Source organism: Eschrichtius robustus, chromosome 1 (genome assembly GCF_028021215.1).
Source record: "Eschrichtius robustus isolate mEscRob2 chromosome 1, mEscRob2.pri, whole genome shotgun sequence".
Taxonomy (NCBI): domain Eukaryota; kingdom Metazoa; phylum Chordata; class Mammalia; order Artiodactyla; family Eschrichtiidae; genus Eschrichtius; species Eschrichtius robustus.
In genome coordinates, this window is record NC_090824.1 from 129,187,760 (window position 1) to 129,212,418 (window position 24,659).

At 35.2% G+C, this 24,659-nt stretch overlaps 1 protein-coding gene across 2 annotated transcripts in view; it reads left to right on the forward strand.

The window, feature by feature from the left end:
- PIAS1 (protein inhibitor of activated STAT 1) overlaps nt 1-24,659 on the forward strand; it is a 121,359-nt gene that overhangs the window by 77,412 nt on the left and 19,288 nt on the right. For both annotated transcript variants that reach the window (XM_068554438.1, XM_068554448.1), the window contains exons 3-8: nt 2,179-2,263; nt 2,522-2,569; nt 5,834-5,924; nt 6,575-6,709; nt 13,742-13,847; nt 24,283-24,356. In XM_068554438.1, the coding sequence (XP_068410539.1) occupies nt 2,179-2,263; nt 2,522-2,569; nt 5,834-5,924; nt 6,575-6,709; nt 13,742-13,847; nt 24,283-24,356 (539 nt within the window). The remainder of the gene's footprint in view (nt 1-2,178; nt 2,264-2,521; nt 2,570-5,833; nt 5,925-6,574; nt 6,710-13,741; nt 13,848-24,282; nt 24,357-24,659) is intronic.

The following is a 24,659-nucleotide window of genomic DNA, read 5'->3' on the forward strand; positions in this document are numbered from 1 at the left end:
CCCTGTGGATTGTCTTGTGTACCCACTGAGATGTATACCCCCAACATTGGAGGTCATTGTTTTGGATGATTTGTAAGACTCATTTTTCAGTATGAAGATTCCATGATTCTGTTTGGCCTGAACTTTTCTGAAAGGGATAATGATAGCTTAATTAACTTTTAGAAAAGTTTTTAAATAGTCTTACCTAAGACCAAAACTATAAATTCACTGGCATTTATAGCAAAATTAAACCTGAAAATCAAATAGTGCGAAAGATGCTTTTCCAGGTAAACAGTAATAACCCCATGAGCATTTATATATAAGAGGATGTAAAAAGGGGTTACTATTAAGTAATAAACCTGATTTCTATGTGTGGCTCAAGAAACAGCCTTGTTATTTCAGTCATATCTTCTCTATCTAAATCTGCGTGTGTGTGTGTCCAAAACTTACTGTACTCATGTATTCTAAAATGAATCTGAAATTTTGCCCAGAGAATAATATTAATTTTGGTACTTGGGAAATTATTTTATCAATAGCGCTGTTTTAGAATGGAGCCAGAAATCTAAATCAGGATAAGCCTACTGGACTAAAATCTTTATAGAGACATATCCTCTAAGAAGCAAAAGAAGTTACTTTCGTTGCCTGACAGAGGAAACTGTTTGCTTTTCTACATTCCGGTCCTTGGTTATCTGCCTTTTGCCACGTTGATATTTCATGATTAAGATAACTTTCTGGTTAGTAACTGTTTCTTGGGGAAAGAGTTTTTAAGAAAAAACCTTCCCAGATCACAGAAAGCAGAAAAGCAAATGTAGACTTTAAAAGATACTCCTATATTGACATGAAATTGTAGATCAACAGTGTTCTTTTGCATTTCTTTCTCATAGTGATACATTTGTACGGCTTTTTGACATTTGTGTTTGGTGGTAATTTTGGAGGAAGTGTTGCTTGCAGGGAAATCATCCGAAACAATGACCTCCGATGTTGGGGGTATGCATCTCAGTGGGTACACAAGACAATCCATAGGGATAAAGGAAAAAATATCTACCTGTAAAATAGAAGTTTCTAAAGTTGACATTTTCCATAAAATCTAATTCTATTTTTGGTGTGTTCTATAGCATATACAATATCAATATAATAGTTTAACATACATAACATATACATGGTATTTGCTAAATTATTTTGCTGAAAGGTACAAATAATCAAATGAGCTTGCAGACCATTGATCTAGATAGAGTTCAACCTTCCTTTCACTTCCTCCATTTATACTTTGTTTGAACCCTTTTAGAGATGGCTTCAGCTCCTTTTTCTGCACCAGTTTAAGGGCCCACAGGCCAAGAGTTCCTTGGTAATAACTTTCAGTGATCCATTTGTTCTAGAAAATTATCCTGGAAAAGGACAGTTTAAATAATTAAGTTTGGTATTTCTTATTTTCAGTCTTTTGTTCGTTCAACAAACAGTCATTCAGTGCTTCTTTGTGCCAAGCACTGAGGAAATATTAGTGAACAAGAGGGATATTGACCACTGATTTTAAAAATAGATATAACGTGTATTAAAAGCCAATAGAAATACTGTTGCTCACGGCAGCGCCCTGTAGGAATCCCTGGTCTTCACTGACCTGTGCCTTCCTGCCTGTTCTCTTGCTCTTTTCTCTCTCCCCACCTCCACTTACCCCCCTTCCTTCTCTATTCCCTTCCTTCCCTTCTTGTAACTCCTTTCCTCCTTTGAGATAGTGACCACAGGCCCATTTTGACGTCAATTCATCTAAGCATAGGAGAAACTATATATGATATTTATTGTATAAAACTTGGCATGGTATAGTTAGATGGGAGATGATAAAATTCTTAATTTGCCTTCAAGTCCAACTGTCATCTCACCTGTGCAGATCTCAAGGTGTATGTATATGTTTGTTACTTAACTCAGAAGCCATGTATCTTTAAATGGGTTTATATTATTTTAAATAAAATTAATATCAGCATGTTTTTATACAAGTGTGCTTTTTAGGTGCAGACATCTATATGATTAGATATTTGGCACATATCTTATTTTTCAGTGTCTTAACTGAGTTTTTACCTAAACTCTAGAATCCGTCCTAGTTAATTAAAGGTGTGTGAATGGCTGGGTTGTTTTGTTTTGTTTGCTGATGTGTTCTATATTGATGAATTTGAAGGTAATTAAAAATATAATTCTTTTCTTCTTTAGCATCAGACAACAGTCAGCGCTTTCGAGAAACCTGTTTTGCATTTGCATTGACACCACAACAAGTGCAGCAAATCAGTAGTTCCATGTAAGTTGTCTTCGAGTGTAACTTGCAGCTTGACCTTTGAGTCCAGTTTTGTCTATAATAAGTGACTTTTTAAAACAATGTATTGGATGAGTATTATTGTCATGCAAATATTAGTATTGAAAATATAGTGTTAGTTACCCTAATAACTGTTAATATTTCTGATAAATTTGAAATACTTTCTGGAGTAACAGTGTCTTTGAATCAGCTTTCCTCTGTATATCTTTAAAATAATTGTAGTTCTTACTCTGTCTTTCCTAGGGATATTTCTGGGACCAAATGTGACTTCACAGTGCAGGTCCAGTTAAGGTACAGTGTTGACTACAGTATATATCCAAAGTTTAAAAGTTAATATTTCTTAAAGATTTAAAAAATCTGCCTAATTTTCAGTAAGTATATTGAAAGTATTGGGTTTAGATGTTTGGGTGAGGGAAAACCTTTTCCTATTATGATACATCCTAATTACTATCAAAGTTAGATTTTAATGTAGCAAGTGATGTGCCATATATTTAACCGTATTTCTCTATTTTGGTTGCCCTTGGTTGGTTGAGAAGCTCCAGCTAATGATATGTTTAAATATGGTGGTCAGCTCTTTAGAAGTACCAAGTTTTATGAAAGCAAAGACCTTATCTGCATGAGTGGCAAACTACTGTAGATAAAGAGCTAATACTTAGGTTAAGTCTACAGTGTCTCATGGACTAACAAGAACCAAAATAGTCTAATTTGTTTTGTCCTGTATTTTTAAACCATTAATTTAAATACTCTCTAATTTAGATTCCATGTGAGACATCTCTTGATAGATTTGTAAAGACGAAATTTTACAATTCGGAAAACGAAAATTTTCCAACATGCTACTGCCCATATTCAGTTTCTTTTCTTAGCCCATTTCTTCTAAGAATATCTAAGACATCTTTTATGTTAATATGTCTCTCTCTTGTTGCTTACATAAACCATCTTATGCTGTTCTTTTTACTCAGTGACTATCCTTGTGTAAACCTAAGTGTCCCACAATGTTCTTGTTGCAATAGGGATAGAAGAGGAAATTCAAGACAGTTGTTTTCCTCAACAAGCTGTTTTCCCTATAAAGTGGGAAGGATAAGTCAAACAGATAGCCCAGTCTCAATAATCAGATACTAAGTTGTATGTACAGATTATAAATACACTAGGAGATCAGAAAAGAGATGAAAGTACCAGCTCAGTGCTTCATGGAATAATGTGAAAAACTCTGATCTAGGTTCAAAAATAGTGTGATGAAAACTGAGAAAGCAGAGGAGAGGTTGAGGTCTTGGTTTTGGAAGGCACTGACAAAGGTGTTTCTGTGTAAAAGGTACTTTTTCCTCTGTCAGGGGCAGACTATGATAATGACTGAATAAATTAAAGGACTAAAATATGGTGCCTTCATAATTAATTATATATTGCTGTAACATTTTTTACTCCCCTGCCTCAATAGTTTACATTTTGTTCATACTGATATGTGACTTTGTCCTTTAAAACAGTGGTTTTCAGACTGTTGCTTGGAGCCAGTGTTTGGTGGCTACCCTTTGGCTACCATTCCACCTTCTCTCCCCCAACCCCCCCAATTCCCCCACCTGACACACACATATACACACACTCTGAACCAAAGTAATGTGGCTTTGATCTGTTCTACATGTTTGATTTCTGGGTTAGTTTTCACTTGAGGAGAGTATCCTAAGACTAAAATAAAGTTTGAAAACCATAGCTCTAAAGCAAAAGATCTAGTTACTATCCTTAGTATTAACGTACGCATGCATTCTTTAAAGCAGTAAAGAGGTATGGTTCACATTCCAAAGGAAGGTTTTCTTTCTAAGATCAATTCAGAGATTCTAAGGGAATCTTGACGGTTAAAAATGGCTTAGCCATCAAATTTATCTCCAGAATTTGATGAATAAAGAACCATTTTGTATTATATTTGGTAATTGTTAGGTGGTTCTTTGTATTTTACTAAATTGTTTTCATCCCCACCCTCCTCACCCCCTACAGCAATCCCAGTGTTATTAAGTTGGGAGCGTATACCTTCCACTATCCTAATTGTAAGTCTTTATCTAAAACATGAAAACAATTTGGTCAGAATTAGGATCAATATTTTCTCTATTAGATTCCTAATCTGTTTTCATTTATCTGTTTCCCCTCCCCAGCCCCATGAACTCCTATATAGAAACTTTCTGCTCTTGTTCCCCATTTTTAAAATCTTTTTTTCTCTTTGGTTTGTAAGGGTGATTTAGATTTTCACTTTTTACTTAGTTGAATAGGAGTCAACTTGTCATATAAATTATTGCTTTTCTGTAGCTTCAGGCAGCCAGGTTCACGTTTCTAATTTATCTCTGCATTGGAGTAATTGATTTAAAACTTTATGGCATCCTCTTACTGTTGCAAAGTAAAGAACTCGCCTGTAATAGAAGCTTCTGCTGGGGTTAGAGATGATCTTTTGGGCTTTGACATCTGTTTGCTAAGTATATTTTGAGAAAATCTTTGTAGATTAGTAATTCTCAACCTTTATATGGATCTCTAACCCCTTTGAGAATCTAATGGAAGCTATAGATTGTCCCTGCTTAAAGATGACCATATATTTATATGTACCCGTAAAATTTTACATAGAAAATTGTCCCATTTTGTGGACACTCCCTCACACAGATTGCATGGCAGGCAGATCAAGATGTTGAGAGAAGATGTTTGTGCATGATGAATATTTCACAGAATTCAGAGATAGCGTTCTTCTTAACATGTAACTCAAAGGTGCTGTGAACATTCTGTAAAGTGGAATGAGCCTCAGCTGTATATTGGGAATAAGGAAGTATAATAATCAAGAACAGTTGTCTTAAATAGAAAATTAATAATTTATTTCTTGATCTATGTAAGAATGGAGTGAGAATGAACAAATTATGTAGTTGTTGTTGGTTTTCCCAAAAGATAACGCATTTAATTTAGAAATAAATGTTTTCATGAGTTTCTAAAATAGTATTCTAAACACATGTGGGTATAATACAATTAATGTTATTATTCAGCATCTTCAGTTTTCAGGGAATAATGGAGTACCTGGGCTTAGTGGACAGAACTTGATCCCAGGGATGGACTTCTAGCATTTTCAGTATAGTCTGCTGAGAACAGACAAAAAAATATTTCACAGACAAATAAATTTGGGAACTACTATATATTTATATTTCCCTCTTAAAAAGTTACAGTTATTGTTAGCCTAGCTCTGAGAAGTTCTATATGGAGGAAACTTAATTTAATTTTTTGATTCAAAATTTCTTAAATTTATTCAACCACAGAGCACTTCCCCACCTCCTCCCCCCAAAAACATGCTTGAACAAATGACTGGAAATATTATGAAGACAACTACAGGTTGGTAGTTGTGACCACTGAAACTCTACATTGACAGAATTATTTATTTTGAACCTATTTCAATACATTTATTCATGTATTTATTCAGGTTTAGTAGTTTTTTGCTGTTGTTATTAAGTTTGACCATCTTTTAGATTAGCTATGGAACAAAAATATTAATGTGGTGTCATCCTTTAATAAAGGTAATTAAACTTATCATTTATTGTTTAGGTTTTGTTTATCAGAAACCAGTTGTCCACAAGAAGATCACTTCCCACCCAATCTTTGTGTGAAAGTGAATACAAAACCTTGCAGCCTTCCAGTAAGTCCCAAAAGCTATTTTTTAAAAAGTGCATTGCCAACATAGCTAGCAAATAAGTCATCACAGCTGTTGTTAATCATATTTTTTCATTAAGAAAACATCTTTATTTTGGATATATATTCATGTGACTGAGTGAAACACTTGCACCAACTATGTACAATTAACAGCTGTGACATTAGCTATGGAGACATAGTCTAGGAGTTGGGTGTGGTAGCTTTCGTGTTTTACTGAATTTTGGGAAGACGAGATTGTTTCAACAAAGCCTCAGATGTATTCGTGTAAGTCTGGAAGCTTGTGGTAGAATAGAGATCTGAAGAATGCTGTGTCTTTAACAGAGGAGTGGGGGCTGTTATTGTTCACCTTTAAAATAGTCCTTATATACTTATCCAAGCTCTTTATGAATTCAACCTGATTCTTAAAGTTTAGAGATTTTTAAGTTCTGCCACCAGTGTTTTTCTCAGGCTTACTATGACACTGTATGGTTGTTTAGAGAAACATACAGGAAACTCTTACAAATGTTTGCTTCTCTACTTTTAAATGAAAATACTCATATTTTCTCATATGTAGTTTGTAGGGTTTTTTTTTTAAGGAATGGAAGTTGAAATGATTGTGGAAGTAATAAGTAGAAATAAATTATATTTCATCCTTAGGGTTATCTTCCACCTACTAAAAATGGTGTGGAACCAAAGCGACCCAGCCGACCAATTAATATCACCTCACTTGTCCGATTGTCCACAACTGTACCAAACACCATTGTTGTTTCATGGACTGCAGAAATTGGAAGAGTAAGTAAATTTTTGTTTCTACCAGATTTTTGTATTATAAGGAATGGTTAATCTCCATGGCTACCTGAGCTTGTATGTAAATAAAATGAGTTGCAAAAGGATTTATTTTTGTCTCACAATGAATTTTCAACATGTTCCCATTTAAAAAATGTTTTAAACAGTGTTTTATAACCTGATAACTTTCACTGAGTAGTTTTCATAAACATCTTCCTATGTCATTTCATGTTCATCTGCATGATTTTGAATGGCTACATCATATTCCAATATGATGTTCCCTGCTGTTGAACATTTATTTGGTTGATTCATTACTATTTCAAAGAACATTTTGAAGACCATCCTAGTAGCTCTAACTTTGCATACATACATGGTAATTTCCTTAGAGTAAATTCCCAGAAGTGGAATTGCTGAGTCAAAGAGCATCAGAATTTAAAGAAATTTTGTGTACATTGGCAGATTACCTTACCAAAAGATGTTGTACAAATTTATTCTCTAACTTTGTGTTTATTCACGTGCCTGTTGACGGATAACATTGAGTTTTATTTTCTTTAAGATCTCTACTAATTTTAATAGGTAAATAGTGGTACCACATTGTTTTAATTAGTACTCCTCTTATTGAGGTTGGACATATTTTATGTTTGTGATTATTTACATTTAAAAATCATATCAATATCTGTTTCTCTATTGCTGTTTTTGTTGTTTCTGAGTTCTTTATATATTGATTTAACCCTCTTTTACATGTGGCAAATGTTTGTTTCTAGTTTATTGCCCTTTATTTTTATTTAATGTGTAGAAGATTTAAATTATTACAGAGCCAAATCTTAACCAGTTTTGTTTTTCTTTTTTTTAATTTATTTTTTATTGAGTATAGTTGAATTACAGTGTTGTGTTAATTACTGCGGTACATAAAAGTGACTCAGTTATATACATATGTATATATACACACACACACACACACACACATATATACATATATATACACACACATTCTTTTTCATATTCTTTTCCATTATGGTTTATCACAGGATATTGAATATAGTTCCCTGTACGATACAGTAGGACCTTGTTCTTTATTCATCCTATATATACCACTTTGCATTTGCTAATTCCAAACTCCCACTCCTACCCTCTTCCATTGCCCTCCCCCTTGGCAACCACCAGTCTATTCTCTACGTACCTCATTCTGTTTCTGTTTCATAGATAGGTTCATTTGTGTCATATATTAGATTCTACCTATAAGTGATGTCATATGGCATTGGTCTTTCTCTTTCTTACTTCACTTAGTATGATAATCTCTAGTTGCACAGTTTTGTTTCTTTATAGTCTTTCCAGTCAGCCTCCATCAAGTTTAGTCTGTCTGCCCTTCCCAATCTTACATAAATATTTGTTTATATTTTTTTCTTGACTTTTGAGGTTTCTAGTTTTACCTTTAAATATTTAATCCATTGTGAATTTATGTGTAGTGTGAAATAAAAATTTAATTTTTTAAATAGCCAGTTCTAATACCATTAACTAAACAAATGCTAATTCTGAAGCCACCATTATTATATATTTGCTTTTATTTATCCTGTGTGTGTTCTGAACTTTTCTGTATGGTTTCTTAGCCTAGCATTCTTACCTCTTACTATTGCTGAAGCGTTAGTGAGAGAAATAGTATATTAGTCTAGAGTGGTGGCACTGGGGATGGAGATAAATAGGTGGATCTGTAGGAATAAGTGATAGATTAGAAATAGGGGCTAAGAGAAAGGGAGAGGTCAAGGATGACTCCTTGGTTTCTGGCTTGAGTGACAAGGTAAATGAAAATATTACTGAGATAGAGGAAACACTGAAAAAGGACTGAATTTAGGTGCGTTTTGTTTTGCTTTGCTTTGAAGGAAGGAGTATTGGAGGACTACATGGAGACAATCATGAGTTCAGGTTTGAAGCTTTTGAGTTTGAGATGCCTTTGAGACATGCTGAAGAGGCAGTTGGGCATATAGGCTCAGAGGACAAGTTTGGGCTAGAGAAAAAAATGAGTCATCTGCATATTGGTGGTTACTAGAGCCATAAAAGCAGGCTGACATTGTTTAGGGGAAATGTAACAAGTGAAAAGAAGAGAGTGTTGAACACTTACCATTCTTGAAGAACTATAACTTTTAATACTGGATAGAAGAGAATGAACCTGCAGAGGACATGGGGAAATAGTACTAGAGATGTGGGGCAGAACCGGGGGTGGGTATGAGAAACCAAGGGAAGAGTTTCAAAAAAGAAGGACAGGGACTTCCCTGGTGGCGCAGTGGTTAAGAATTTACCTGCCAATGCAGGGAACACGGGTTTGAGCCCTGGTCCGGGAAAATCCCACATGCCATGGGGCAACTGGGCCCGTGCACCACAACTACGGAGCCTGTGCTCTAGAGCCTGCGAGCCACAAATGCTGAGGCCCGTGTGCCTAGAGCCCGTGCCCCACAACAAGAGAAGCCACCGCAATGAGAAGCCCGTGTACCGCAATGAAGAGTAGCCCCCACTCAGCTAGAGAAAGCCTGCGTGTAGCAACGAAGACCCAATGCAGCCAAAAATAATAAGTAAATAAAATAAAATAAAATTTATTAAAAAAAAAAAAAAGGAGATGGTAAGCAGTATTGAACAGATGTTGAGAAGTCAAGCATGTTGAAATCTAAAAAAATACTTTTTGGATTAGAAACATAAAGTTGACTTTAGCATGAGCTGTTTTGGTGGATGGTGGGAGGAGAAGCCCGATTGTGACCAGGCAGAGGTAAGGCAGTGGAGATAGTGAGTTATAGAAGGGTAGCTTTGGAAATAGATACAGCTGAGCTGGAGGGAAATTTGAGATGAGAGTTATTTGTTTGCTTTAATGAGAGAGTGTTAAACAGGTATAAAGGATGATGGCAGGTATCTTCTTGGGAGGAAGAAATTAAATATACACGAGAAAAATAATCAATAGTGAATTTCATTAAGTAACTCATTGTAGCTAGGAGGGACAACTTCTTTATTTAGTGGAATAAAAGGATTGGATGCATGTATATGATTGGTACTGGAGAGATGGTAAGTTCTGATCTGATGAATTCTCTTAAGTCTGTGAGATAGGAAGTGAGAGAGGTCTGCTGAGAGTGAGAGAAGAAATCGGGGCCTCGAGGAGAGTGAAAATGTTGAAAAAGTAATTGCATGGAGTAAGACATATTCCCCTGCATTATTCCCCCAAATCTTTCTGGGAATAAATGAGCTTGCTTTAAAATGTGTATATTAACTTAGAGAGGATTAACTTGTTTACAGTATTTAATGTCCTTATTTCAGGAACTGTATGTTTCTCCATTTATTCAAATCCTCTTTCATGTTCCTCAGTAATTTAATAGGTTTCTTCTTAGAAGTTTTCCATATTTTTATTGATTTTTGTGTTGTTTATTATTATTACTGCTCTTGTAAATAGATCTTTTTTCTGTTGTATTTTCTAAAAAATGTACTTGTTGATTTATTTAAAAGCTAGTTATTGTTGAATATTTACTTAGTACATAAATTCACATATTGGTTCTGATAGCTTTTTAGTAGGTTTCTTGGTATTTCCAAATAGGCAGTTTTGAGTCTGAGATGTATCATTATATGAATAATGATAATCCTAATACTTATGCCATAATTTCTTATTCTTGTTCTCTTGTGCTGTCTAGAACCTTCAGAACAATGTTAAGTAATGTGAGTGCTAGTGGACATACTTGACTTGTTCCTTATGTTAATGAGAATACTAGTGTCACAACATTATTATAATGGCTATTAAGTTTTGATAGAACTTAATTATAGCAATAATATAATCCTATGGTCCTCTTTTTTACTGTATATCTTTGAGAGAAATGGACTTTTAATTGTGTCAAAATCCTTTTTTGACATCCATCAAGGTTATATATTTTTTCTTTACCTAATCAATATGTCACTATTAGGTTTTTAAAATCCTTTTAAATGTTTTTTTCTAGTGTACCTTGGGCTCCCTGTTTTTGTCCCCCTTTTTGAAGAGGGTATTGCAGATGTTTTGGGTTTTGTCTGTGTGTGAAAAGTGTATAAACACCAGGGTGTTTACAGTGAACTATGAAAGAAGTCAAACTGGGGGAGAGGAGGGAAATGTAGTTGCTGATATATAGCACTAGAGGAGAGGGGGAAATATTCTTCCATGGGAAGCCTTCCACACCTCAGAAAGAAAACAGTAATCTTCAGTGATTTGAAGGTCTCCCAGGTTAAGATTTGTGTAGACCATGATCTACAAGTTGGAGACCTTCTTTTTGAAATAAAACATTGAAAGAAAGTTATTCTTTTCTAAAGCCCAAAAGATAACTGATTAGATTGGTTTTTGATCCTAGTTTTATTCAGCTTGTGAAGATACTCTGAATAGTTCATGTAGGATCTCTTACTGTTTTGGGGATTAATTTCTGTATTATTAGTTGCCATTGAGAAATGTTAGCATTATGTCTTGAAAGGAAATAAATGGAAGAGCTAATGCTATGGTGGTAATCGTCTTACAATATATTATAACTCTATGCAGTCAACATGTACACCTTAAACTTACACAATATTATATGTCAATTATAGCTCAATTTAAAAAATTGTAATATAAGAGAAAAAGAAGAGCTAGTACAGTGCTTGAAGGAAATAAGTGAACTATGTTGTAACTTCCTATCCTACCTCAGAGTAATCACTGCATCTAGCATTTATTAAACTGTCATTGTTTGTAGAGAAGTTATTTAGATACTGGTGTAAAGGGCACTTAATGAGTAGATTATATCTTAATAGTGAAGAAAATGTCCTATAAACTTGATAGACAATTTTGAAGACTTTGAAAAAGCATTTGACAAAAACATCAGTGTAATGCAATATATTTCAGTAGTTGGAGTTAAGTAGTACTTTGAAGGGTTAGCAGGAACAATATATCATCTACCTAGGAGAGATATTATACCACTGTGAAGTTTTGGCGGGGGTTGCTGCTGAATCTCTTTCATGTGATATAAAATTTAATTCCATATTATCGGTACAAGTGGTGTTTGTTAATACCTGACCTTCTTTTTACTTCCTTTTTTTTTATTTCTTATCTGGTTACGTGTTTCAACTAGAGTGAACATACCTTTTCACTGAACTTGTAGTTTCTACTTGACCTCTCCTTAAAAATTTATATAAAGCCTTAGGGTGATTACTAGTTCTGAAGATTCAGGCTGTAAGTATATATAATTATTTCACAGTGTTAATTAGCATTTCTCCAGTTTCTATCATACTTGAACCATTAATCAAATAATAAAGGTGAATAAGGATTTTTTTTCTAAAAGGAACTTTTTAGTTTTATATTAGATTGGTATGTTGTATGTCTAAAATTTGGGTAAGTTTTAAGGTTATTTGTTCCTCATTAATAAATTATGGGATTTATTAATGAAAGTAAATTAGCTTTTAAAAAATGTTTAATTTTTATTTTATATTGGAGTATAGTTGATTTACAATGTTAGTTTCAGGTGTACAGCAAAGTGATTCAAGTTATACATGTACATATATCCATTCTTTTTAAGCTTATTTTCCCATTTAGGTTATTACAGAGTATTGAGCAGAGTTCCCTGTGCTATACAGTAGGTCCTTGTTGATTATCTATTTTATATATAGTAGTGTGCATATGTTAATCCCAGACTCCTAATTTATCCCTCCCAAATTAGCTTTTTTGATACTTCATTTTTTTCCTGGAAAATGTGTAGCATGTGAACATGGATAGCTTTCTGAACGCTAAATGAAAATTTGGCCTTCCAGAGGGTATTGTACATATATTCTCTTCTTGCCAAAAGAGGGGGATGCATTTTCCAAAGTGCGAAAGTAACTGAAAGTTGGAATGTACATTGGAAGGTTAGGAGGGTCAAAGCAAATGGTATGTGAAATCAAGAACTATAGAGAACTACACTGGCCTTGGCCATTAGTCCATTGTCCTGACATCCCTACACTTTCCTCTTGATTTCTAGTGCCACCTTTGTCACCAAGCAGGTGCACGATCATGAGCAGATTACATATATTTTTTAAAATTTAAAATTAAAAGCATTTTTGTGTGCCTACATTTCATCAATCCTTTACTTAGAAAGATAGTTGCCCTACCTATCTCTTACAGGCCTTCTTTGAGGTTTAAATGAAGTGGAGAGTATATATTAAGAGTGCGTGTAAAACTGTATGTAGCTAATAAATAGAAGATGGCAATAATTATTTTTTCTTTTGCTTCTTTCCAAATCTCTTGACCTTCCTCTTGATTCCAACACCAAGTGGAAAGTGGACCTTCTCATTTAAATCTCTCTCTTACCCTTCATAAGCCTCAGCCCTCTTTTCTTCCTCTTATCCAGTCATGTACCCTTTACTTTGCCTTGGCTTGTTGATAAACTATTTTCTTTGTCCCCCTTCTCCTAGTACCATCTCTGGGTAGTCCCTCTGCTGGTAATGGATATTCATCTGTTCTTTTGCCAAACCATCAGCTTCTCTTTGAAAATATTTAATATTCCCTCTGCTTGTTGTGATAATAGCCCAAGTAGGGTCTTTTCAAAACTAGTTAAAGGCATAGAGAGAAATTAAATGGTATAAATTAGGATGCCAGTCTAATTTTTTAAATAGCTACTGTTACCTGCTAAATATGTTTTATGATGACTTTGACATCTTACTGGCCTTGGTTTATATTTATTTTTAACAATGTTCTTTACATAAGTGCCTAAATTGATTAACTTCAAGCATCGGTAGTCAGGTAATACAGAAGCATGACAGACCTGGCATTATCTCTTGAAAGTTGCAAAATTAGAACAAGTTCTTTTACTTTTCTACACTTCACTTTCCTCATCCATAAAAATAGGATTACCTCAGCAGCTTTTTGGTTAAGATTAAATGAATTACCATTCATGAAAACACCTAAGATAGTGCTTGGCACACAGTAGGTGTTTTAAACAGGTGTTAATTTTCTTTCCCTATCATTGTGGGATTAAAATAGATGTACCTATTTACTTACGTATGTTGTTTGCTTTCTACATCTTTTTTTTTTTTTTTTTTTTCCAGAACTATTCCATGGCAGTATATCTTGTAAAACAGTTGTCCTCAACAGTTCTTCTTCAGAGGTTACGAGCAAAGGGAATAAGGAATCCGGATCATTCTAGAGCTTTAAGTACGTATGATAACCTTATTTTATTTATGCAGCTGAACTATTTTGGTAAAGGTTAGAATAGTGTTTTCTCAACTCAAGAAATTTTAGGGTTTATTTTTTTAACTAGAGCTTGTCACAGTGGATTAAAACACTGAAAACTTTGTTTTGTGAGCTACAGTAATTCAAGGCTTAAGAGTAGTTTTAGGGACTTCCCTGGCAGTCCAGCGGTTAAGACTCTGCGCTTCCACTGCGGGGGGCACGGGTTCAATCCCTCATCAGGGAACTAAGAGGCCACACATTGTGTGGCGGGGCCAAAAAAAAAAAAAAAAAGAGTAGTTTTAATATCTTTGTCATGACGTATATTTTATAATTTATATTTTACTGATCTTAAAATTAACTTTGTAAAGTCAGTACATGAATACAGAAGAATATTTTACCAAAGCTTCATAAAAATAAATAAATGTTCAGGAATTCTAGGAGATGGAAAGGAAATCTTGGCATATATTTTACAAGAATTATTTTATATTTAAGGTTTATCCAGGAAAAATGTCCAAGAACATGTGATGACAACATCCCTGCATTAACAAAGTAAAAAGAGAGTCAGTGGGGTGGTAGATATAATAATGAAGTAGGTTCTGCTTTTAACCAGTTATGTGACCTTGGAAAGTCAGTCTACTCGTAGTCTGAATCTCTTATTCTTCATCTGTAACAAGAAGTTTATACCACATGATATCTAAAGCTCCTTCAAAATCTAGGTTCTTAGGTAGGAATAGCTAGATGGTTCCTTTTGTCCAGTTGAACTTGAGAGGTAGTAAGGTGCACATTGACTCTTCTGGCCTCAGTGTTTGAGGGTTAAGGCCAGAGGTTGGTGGCCTTTCCAAAGAGGTGAACTAAGTTCTTCCTTTATTCTCTTCTTTGTGAGAGATAGATGGCTTGGGGGATGGGGATGGGCACTTGGAGAACAAAGCTTTTACAGATGGGGGTTCGGTAGCTACCCTTTAAGGATTCTTGATGTGAGTTGATTAATGAAACCCACTATCAGATTTGTAGTTAGGAACATTCTGGTAGAAAGAAACTAAGGTAGTAAGACCACCTTTCCTTTTGCTTCCCTTTGCGACATAGCTTTTATCTCTTTTTCTAACCTGTTTCTATGCCAGATTAAAAGATCCCATTACCTCTGAATATCAGTATACCCTTAAGAGTTCATTGAAGGATTTTTCTGTATTAAAAGCGTCCTTTTAAAATTGCAAATATTCTGAGTCAAGAGGAGCACACTAGTGGCTAATGCCTCTGTAGGCATTCCTTGATAGACAGTGGAGAGCTAGAGGTCTGGTTTGAGGTCTAGGGGAGTGGAAGCACCTTTTGGCAAGGACAAGGAGATGAGTGGGGGATCCTGAAAGAAGAGGAGGGACAGACACCTGCTTTGAAGGAGCACACAAGAGAAGAATTTTTCTTTTTTCACATTCCATTCTTGGTCATTCTCCTGAGAATCTTCATATTTGCCACATAGTGTTAGAATTTCATTTAGTCAGAAGGTATTATGGAATTGTGTGAGCCTGTGTAGAAAAGGTCATACCAAGAAATAAAGCTGAAAGCTGATGAAGCTGTTATGTTGCATAATAATAATAAGGCAAGCTGTCTTTGCTCAAGCTGTAAACTCTTCTCCGCTTGCAGCCGTGGCACCATCTGGAGGGAGAGTGGGAAGGTGAGCCTAGAGTTTTTTTATTTACTAGAACAAACCACTGTTAGCCACTGTTAAGCAGCAAAAGCTACTTAATTCAAAAGCTGTTTATTTCATCTCTAATACATCCTGGCGGTGGAGAGTAGTTGCAGATTGGGTTGGATTTTTGTGGCACTTTGTATCTTATCTTATTGGCTTGGGGAACCAACAAAACTTTAATTTGGATCCTACCAATAAAACATTTGTCATAATTGACTAAAGAACAGATTGTTTGCCTTTATGCTATCTCTAAAGAAATAACTTACCCAACAAATTAATTATGTAATTAAAAGATTGTGTGAAACAACTTGACAGAAGAAAATGTTGGTGGGTTTCTCAGATATTTTTGTAGAATCAAATTACCTACAAATGTGTTCATTGTAAGTCATTCTTAATCTTATCAATGAATTCTACTGGCAAAATTTTATTAGTCAAATCAGACGTTATTCTTGAAATAAAGTCAGAGGTATTTAGACTTTTCACAGAGAAATCCACGCTGATTCGTTTGATTTAATAGATTTTTGTATTGCGGTTTCCGTCTTTGTGTAGAGTTGTCCCCTCACCACTATCACAAAACAGTCCTTTACTAATTCTTGGTCAAGTTCCTGTCTCCTCTTCTTTTTCCCTTTAGCAATCACTTTAAACCTTGGCCATACTTAAACAATATTCCCCCTCTTTCAACACTGTCAGCGCAAGAAAATTGGTGCTGTAAGATGTGACTTCTCTAAATTGCCCATTTCTTCCTTAATGTCACATAACTACTTTTCAACTTATCTTCAGTTGTACCCATCTTTATTTATTCTCTTCAGTCTCAGGAGGAAATGTCCCGTTTCCTGCCCAAAGTTAATTTTTTTATTCATTTATTCTTCTCATTGAAGAAATTGTATTAAGAGTCTACTGTGTTCCAGGCACAGGAGACTGTAGCACTAAACAAAACACATACTGTCTCTGCATCCATCAGAAGTTTGCAGTCCAGTGGGAAAGACAGAATTAAATGATTGTACAGGCCATTAGTGAATTACAGTTGTGACGTGTCTTAAAGAAGAAAGGCGGAGAACTCTGGAGGTAACAGCAGGAGAACATAGTCCTCTCTGGTGCTGTGATGTTTAAGACAAGATTATAAGGATGAGGAGGAGTTAAGCCCCAAGATGGGAGGAGAATATGCCAAGAGACAAGGCCAGTAGAGTTGGAGTGGAGAGAACAAAGGAGGAAAGTGGCCAGAGAGATAGCCATGGGGTGAGTTGATATAGATGATACGAAGACAGATGATAAAAAACCCTTAAAGGATTTTTAAGCAGAGTGGTACGATCAGATATGGGCAATAAAATGTTCACTTAGAAGACTGAATTGAAGGGGAGCTAGGCTGATGTAGTGAGGCCAGTTAGGAACCTGTTGTGCAGATAAGAGATGATGATGTCTTGAACTAAAGTAATGATGATGGAAATAGAGAGAAGTTGATGGTTTGAGAGGTGTTAAAGGGGAGAAGTGGTGACTACGTGTGGGGAGTGAAGAAAAAGAAGTGAAGGAGGAGTTCTAGGTTCCTTACTTACTAGGCACCAGCTTACATGGTAGTACCATTTACTGAAATGGGAAACAGTGTTGAAAAGATCCGGTTGCAGGCGCAAGATCAGAGTGCACTCTTGGACTTTTGGTATTTGAGATGTCTATGAGACATACAGATGGAGATGCTCAGAAACAGTATTACGAGGCCTCTCTGCTCACTTATCTGCTCTCTGTCCTGTATTTTCAGTTCCTTCCTCCGCTCTATAGGCTCTTTCTGTCAACCTTCACTGTCGAGTCTTTTTCATCCTTTAGAAAATACAAAAGCAAGCTACTCTCTAGATAGAGATCTGTGTTCCTCCTGTTCTCATCCTAGTTTCTTCAAAGAGTCATCTACACTTCCCTTTCTACCTCCTCACTGCAACCCATTGTGAACTTTTAACTCCCATCATTCCACTGAAACTGCTCTTGCAGGTGTCACAAGTGACAATCTGATTACCAGATTTAAAGTTTTATCTTTTCAGTTTATGTCTTAGATATTTTTGCTGCATTTCATACCAACAGCTTTCTCCTTGAAATTCTCATCTCTATTTCTTCTCAATCACTTGCCTTCAATGGATTCTCTTAAGGGTAGTATCCTAAATGTTTGTTTTCCCTGGGTTTTTGTCCTTGTTCTCTACAAGGACATACATACTTTCCCTAGAGATAATCACATTTACTCTTGTGGTTTAAATTAGCACCAACTCCCAAATACATATTTTCATTCCAGACCTTCCCCTGAATTTCAAATGTAGATACACATAGCTAACTGTCTTCACTGAAATATACCACTGGTTCCTCAGATTCAAGTAGTGAAAACTGAACTCACCAAGTTCTATCAGACATAAACCCTAAATATTTCTCAACTCTGTCGAGCTCTCTCTCTCCCTACCATCACTGACCTCATTTTTAAGCTCTCATATCCTGCCTTTATTTTAAAAACCTATTCTTGAATTATATATTCCTCTCCTTTCTTGGCCCCCCTTTTTATATCTCTCTTCTGGTAGCAATCTAAGTGATTAATACAGATCTAATCTTACCATTTCTTTGCAATCCATGGCTTCCTAACACCAATGGGATAAAAACTCCAACTTTTGTTAGCATGACTTAAACATATAGCTTTCCATGGTGTGGCACCTGCTTATTACTTTCCAGTGTCATCTGTATTCATTCTTCTTCTCATTCTTTTTACTCCAAAAATAATGAATTCTTTTCTTTTCTTCAGTGCTTTGCCCATATTGTTCTCTGTGCCTCACACTTCCCTGTTACCTACTTTGCCTAAATTCTAGTTATCCTTCATGTTTCACCTTTTCCAGGAGGCATCTCAGAACCCCCAGAGTTGATGCATTGACTTTCAGCTAGTTTCCATTACAGCACATTAGAGAAGTATCTTTGCTCTCTACTAGACTATGAGTTCCTTTGGGCAGGAACTTAATCTTATCTTTCTGTGAATTCCTAGTGCTTAGCTCAGGGCCTGGCACACAGTAGATCCTCAGACTTTTGTTAAGTAAACTGATGAAAAGAGATCTTGAGTAAAAGATCACATCTCTGTGCCTCTGTTTTCTTGCTTATAAAATGAAGTATTGCACTTAATATGTTCAATTGTTTCCAGCCTTAAAATTCTAAAAAGGATAGAAATTTTTTTGAAAACCTGGAACAGCACTAATAGAACACTCTGTGGTGATGGAAATGTTCTATATCTGCACTATCCCGTGTGATAGCCACTAGTACTATGTGTCTGTTGAGTACTTGAAATGTGGTAGTGCAACTGAGGAACTGAATTTTAAATTTAATTAAATTTAAATATAGCCACATGTGACTAGTGGCTAACTCTCATAGCACATGACAACAGGGATTTTCAAAGATTAATTTTAAGTGTGGCTAGCTGTATTGTAGGTCATATAGTGAAATACTGTTACGGCTGCGCTCACAGTGACACAAGAAAACCTGAACTCCTGAAAGACTTACCCGGTGTTGGTTGATGCAGCAGGATGAATATTGATGTCTTATTTTTATTTTTCACTTTCTTATGAAATTTAACATAGTGATCCCCCCCCACCTTTCTTCTTTTTTTTATTTTGGTTGTGTTTATTCAAGTATAGTTTACAAGCAGTAAAAATTCACCTGTTTAAGTGTACAGTTTGATGAGTTTGACAGGTGTATGCAATCATGAACTAAATGCCACAATCAAAATATGTAACATTCTTCACCCCAGAAAGTTCCCCTGTGGCCCTTTGCATTCTGCCTCATCTCCTTCCCCCAGTTCTTATAACCATTGATGTGATTTCTGTCTCAGTGGTTTTTTCTTTTCCAGAACTTGAAATCCCACAGCATGTAGCCTTTTGTTTCTGGCTTCTTTCACATAGTATAATGCTTTTAGGTTCATTCATGTAGTTTGCTCTTCTTTATTATTGAGTAGTGTTCCATTTATCTGTACTGTAATTTGGTTATCCATTTATCAGTTGATGGACGTTTAGATTGCTTCCAGTTTTTCGTTATCATGAATAAAGCTGCTAAAACATTTGCAGTTTGCATATGAATATCAGTTTTGTGGACATACGTTTTCATTTCTCTTGGGTAAATACTCAGGACTAGGATTGCTGGGTCACACGATAAATGTATAGAAAAGAGGTTGGCAGTTTCTTATAAAGTGCATATTCCATTTTTGCATTCCCACCAACAAGATTTGAGATTTAGAGTTTTTTCCCCATTCTCTCTAGCAGTTGATATTGTCAGGCTGCTTTGATTTTAGTTATTCTGGTCACTGTGTAGGTGATATGTCATTGTGGTTTTAATATGAACTTTTCTGATGACTAATGATGTTAAGCATCTTTTCATGTGCTTATTTGCCATCCTTATAGCTTCTTTGATGAAATGTCTATTCAACTTTTCCCTCCATTTCTTTTATAGTTTGTGCTTTTTGCATACTATGAAATCTTTGTCCACCCCAAGGTCACAAACGTTTTACTTCTAGAAGTTTTATTGTTTTATTCTTAGATTTAGGTCTACAATTTATTTTAAATGAATTTTTGTGTATGATGCAAAGTAAGCTTTAGAGGTTCATTTTCTCCCCATACAGATACCCAGTTCCATAACATTTGTCAAAAATACTAATTTTTCCTCCATTTAATTACCTTGACACCTTTGTAAAAAACCAATTGAGGGCTTCCCTGGTGGCGCAGTGGTTGAGGGTCTGCCTGCCAATGCAGGGGACATGGGTTCGAGCCCTGGTCTGGGAAGATCCCACATGCTGCGGAGCAACTAGGCCCGTGAGCCACAATTGCTGAGCCTGCGCGTCTGGAGCCTGTGCTCCGCAACAAGAGAGGCCGCGATAGTGAGAGGCCCGCGCACCGCGATGAGGAGTGGCCCCCACTTGCCGCAACTGGAGAGGGCCCTCGCACAGAAGCAGGGACCCAGCACGGCCATAAATAAATAAATAAATTAAATAAATAAACCCAAAGTTAAAAACAAAAACCAAAACCTGTCATCTTTTAAAAAAAAAAAAAAAAAACCAATTGACCATAGATGTATGAATTTATTTCTGGACTCCATTATCTTCCATTGACCTACTTATCTATCCTTATACCAATAACACAGTCTTCATTACTAAAGCTTGATAGTAATTCTTGAAATCAGGTAGTCCTCCAACTTTATTTTTCTTTTTCAGAATTGTTTTGACTAAATACAGTATATTAAAAGGTAATACATAGGGATCAAATAGAGTTTGTTCCAGGAATGTTAGGTTCATACAACATTCAAAAATCTATCAATATATAATACACCTTCTCATCTCAGCAAACTAAAAAAGAAAAAATCATGTGATCATTTCCATAGATTCAGAAAAAGCAGTTGGTCAAATTCAATATCCATTCATGATAAAACTCAGCAAAATAGAGAGAAGGGGGCTGCTTCAATGTAATAAAGGGTATTTACAAAAAGCCTTTAGCTAACATCATATTTAATGGTAAAAAACTTCATCCCTAAGACTGAGAATAAGGCAAGAATATCTTTCTTAATGCCTCTATTCAGCATTGCTCTTAAGATCCTAGTCAGCACAATAAGGCAAGAAAAAAGAAGCATACAGATTAGAAATGAACAATAATTATTGTCTTTATTTGAAGATGACTTCTTTGTATAGAAAACATCCCAAAAAATCTACAAAAAAGCTACTAAAGCCAATGTGTGAATTTAGCACGGTTGCAGAATACACGGTCAGTTTATAAAAATTGTATTTCTACTAGCTGTAAACAACTGGAAATTGAAATTCAAATAATAAGAATTTAAAAAACATGAAATACTTAGGAATATGTTACACAAAATATGTGCACGATTTGTATGCTGAAAAATATAAAACATTGGTGAGAGTAATTAAAATAAGACCTGAATAATGAAGAGATACATCATGTTAATGGATCAGAACACTCAGTATTGTTATTGGAGAAATGTCAGTTCTCTCCAAGTTGATCTGTAGGTTAAATTCAATCAAGATCCTAAAGTATTAAAAAGTATCTTTACAGGAAAGAATTGATTGAGTCTATAATGGCAAAGGTGAAAAGCGAAGCTTTTTTTTTTTTTAATAGAAATTTGATAAGCTAATTCTGAAATAATTTCAGAAAATTCTTTGACCTCTGAGAGAAAATAAACATACAAGTCACATTTTATTTTAAGTTGCGATAACTAATGTTTAGTATAATGTTAGGTTATTTTAAAGCATTTTATTTGTATTAACTCATTTAATCCTTAAAACAATGCCATGAGGTACTGTTATTATTCCCATTTACAAGATGAGGAAACTGAGGCACGGAAAAGTTAAATGACTAAGGCTGAATTACAGCCTAGGCTGGCTTTAGATCCTGTGCTCTGAACCACTACCTCAGGTTACCTTTCCTTTTTCATTTTTTTTTCAAAGTACTAACACTGAACTTTGTTTTGCATAAGGCTGATATTATCTATCATATTGCTTCATTTAACTCGAAGTTTAAATAGATTAAAGTCAGTTACTGTTCCCATTGCTGTGTGCATGGTGGGTGTTAGGGAGTGGTTGGTGAAGACATGCAGAATGGTTAGTAATCACATTAGAATTCTATTTACATGTTTGTTTCGTATGGCAATTGTTTGTCACCTTTAAAAAGATACTGTTCGTTAAATGTATCTTTATAAGAAAGGTTGGAGTAAGATTGGGTCTATAATGGCAAAAGCATACTTTTCATAATTTACATATAATATTAGTTAGCATAAATGATATGATAACTATATTTTCCAAACTAAAACTCATGGATTGTGTGCCTTTTTAGATGTGATAGACAGCCTATGAGTTATACAGACTGTAAAATTTTTGAATTTCCAGGCCATAAAATGACTTTTTAGTCTGTCATCAGAATCACATCTGGAGCTTTTTAAAAACTACTTATTAGTGTCCCCCTTCCGCATTTTGGTTCAGTGGGCAGTATAAGTTAGAAAGCTCTATAGGTAGTTCTGATGTGCATCTTAGTTGATATCCACTAGTTTATGGAGGCAGTTGAATAGAATATCTAAGATTTGGACCATCTCAAAAAATTTCAGACTCTGTGATCATCAAATTTAATAAAGGCAGAATTCTTAATTCTTTTTTTTTGAATGCAGGGATTTATTTTTCAATTTTTTTTTTTTTAGTTCTTTTATTTATTTTTAATTTATTTTATTTATTTTTGACTGTGTTGGGTCTTCGTTGCTGCGCACGGGCTTTTTCTAGTTGCGGCGTGCGGGGGCTACTCTTTGTTGTGGTGCGCGGCCTTCTCATTGCGGTGGCTTCTCTTGTTGTGGAGCACGGGCTCCAGGCGTGTGGGCTTCAGTAGTTGTGGCACACGGGCTCAGTAGTTGTGGTTCACAGGCTCTAGAGCGTGGGCTCAGTAGTTGTGGTTCACAGGCTCTAGAGCGCGGGCTCAGTAGTTGTGGCGCACGGGCTTAGTTGCTCTGCGGCATGTGGGATCTTCCCGGACCAGGGCTTGAACCCATGTCCCCTGCATTGGTAGGCAGATTCTTAACCACTGTGCCACTAGGGAAGCCCAGAATTCTTAGTTCTTATAAATAGTTACCAGTTCAACAGACATCTGGAATTATTCTTCCTTACCCAAGTACTTTTCCCCTTTCCATTTTCTTGTATCTTTCTTTCCTTCCTCCCTCCCTCCCTCCCTCTCTCCCTTCCTTCCTGTCACATTCAATTGTGCCTCAGCTCTGAAATTCTATGATTGACTCCACAACTACTCCACTTGTGCCCCCTTACACATATAGACTTTAAAGTTATTGTGGAACAGCTTCTAAAATTATTGAAATATTACATTTAGGCATTTCCAGTCTCACTTCTGTGCTGAAGTTTAATTAAAGTTCTGAGGTTTTCAGAAGTAACAGATGTCTCAGGTTTTCAGATGAGAAGTATAAAGGTCCTTGTTATGTTAGACTGACAGAGAGTAACAGAACAGCTTTAAAAGTAAAATTACCAGTGCCTCCTCTCTTAAGAACCATAGGAAATTTGAACTGAGAAGATGTAGAGATTCTCTAGTGTAGGTTGTTATCTTCCAAGAAGTAAAATTAAGCTCAGAGAGGAGGACTGACTTGCCCAAGGTAGCATAATTAATTAGGTTATGGATAAATAAATATAAAACTCAAATAATCATATGGTAAAAAAATCAGTTGAACTTTTTTCCTTTTATAATTTGAAATAAGAATTAATGTGTTTACAATAAATGTTTGCATTATGTGAGCATTGTAAAAACTTATACATGTTAGTTTTATAGTTGTTTTTTATTAGTTTCTTTTAAAATAATATTGTCATAGTTTAAAAGAAAGAAAATCTTTATCCAGTATCTTAGAGTTATAAAAGGAAGATGGTCTGCCATCAGCTGAATATATTAACCTGCTATATAAATTTCCTTTGTGTTAGTGCAATGCAGTTTTTGTTTTGTGGGTGAGAAATAGGAGACTTACAGGAAATGTAATCAGTCTATAGATATACAATTGTTTTCCTTCCTTTGCTTATTGTAGAGATTATGAACCTTATAATTGTTTTTATCTTTTCTTTCAATTGATTGGAAAATAATTGAGCAGATTATTTTTTTGTTCTTTTTTTTTAAGTTCCTCATTCTTTTTCTTATGTTGCATCAGTGATGTATCTTTAATAAACTTCTTCTGTTTGTTTGTTTTCTCTTTGATGAATGTCAGTTAAAGAGAAATTGACTGCGGATCCAGACAGTGAAATAGCTACAACCAGCCTGAGGGTTTCTCTACTATGTCCAGTAAGTGTTAACTAATATTTGCTCTCCAGGAGGCTTAATATACATTTTCTTTGGTTATTAAGTATTTCCAGTCTTTAACAAGTTCTGTTAAATTGAAACATGCCCACTTGTTTGTTAGAGTTTATGAAAAGTAAAAGACATCATGTAGTCTTAGGATTTGAAATCTAAACAAATTTATGTCTATAAAAATTTTCTACTCTTAGTAAGTTATATTTAAATATTGCTTGTGGTTATTAAATGACTTTCTCTCAGACTTAAGTGTAAAATCTCCACATAATGCATTTTATTGTCTTAGTATATTTA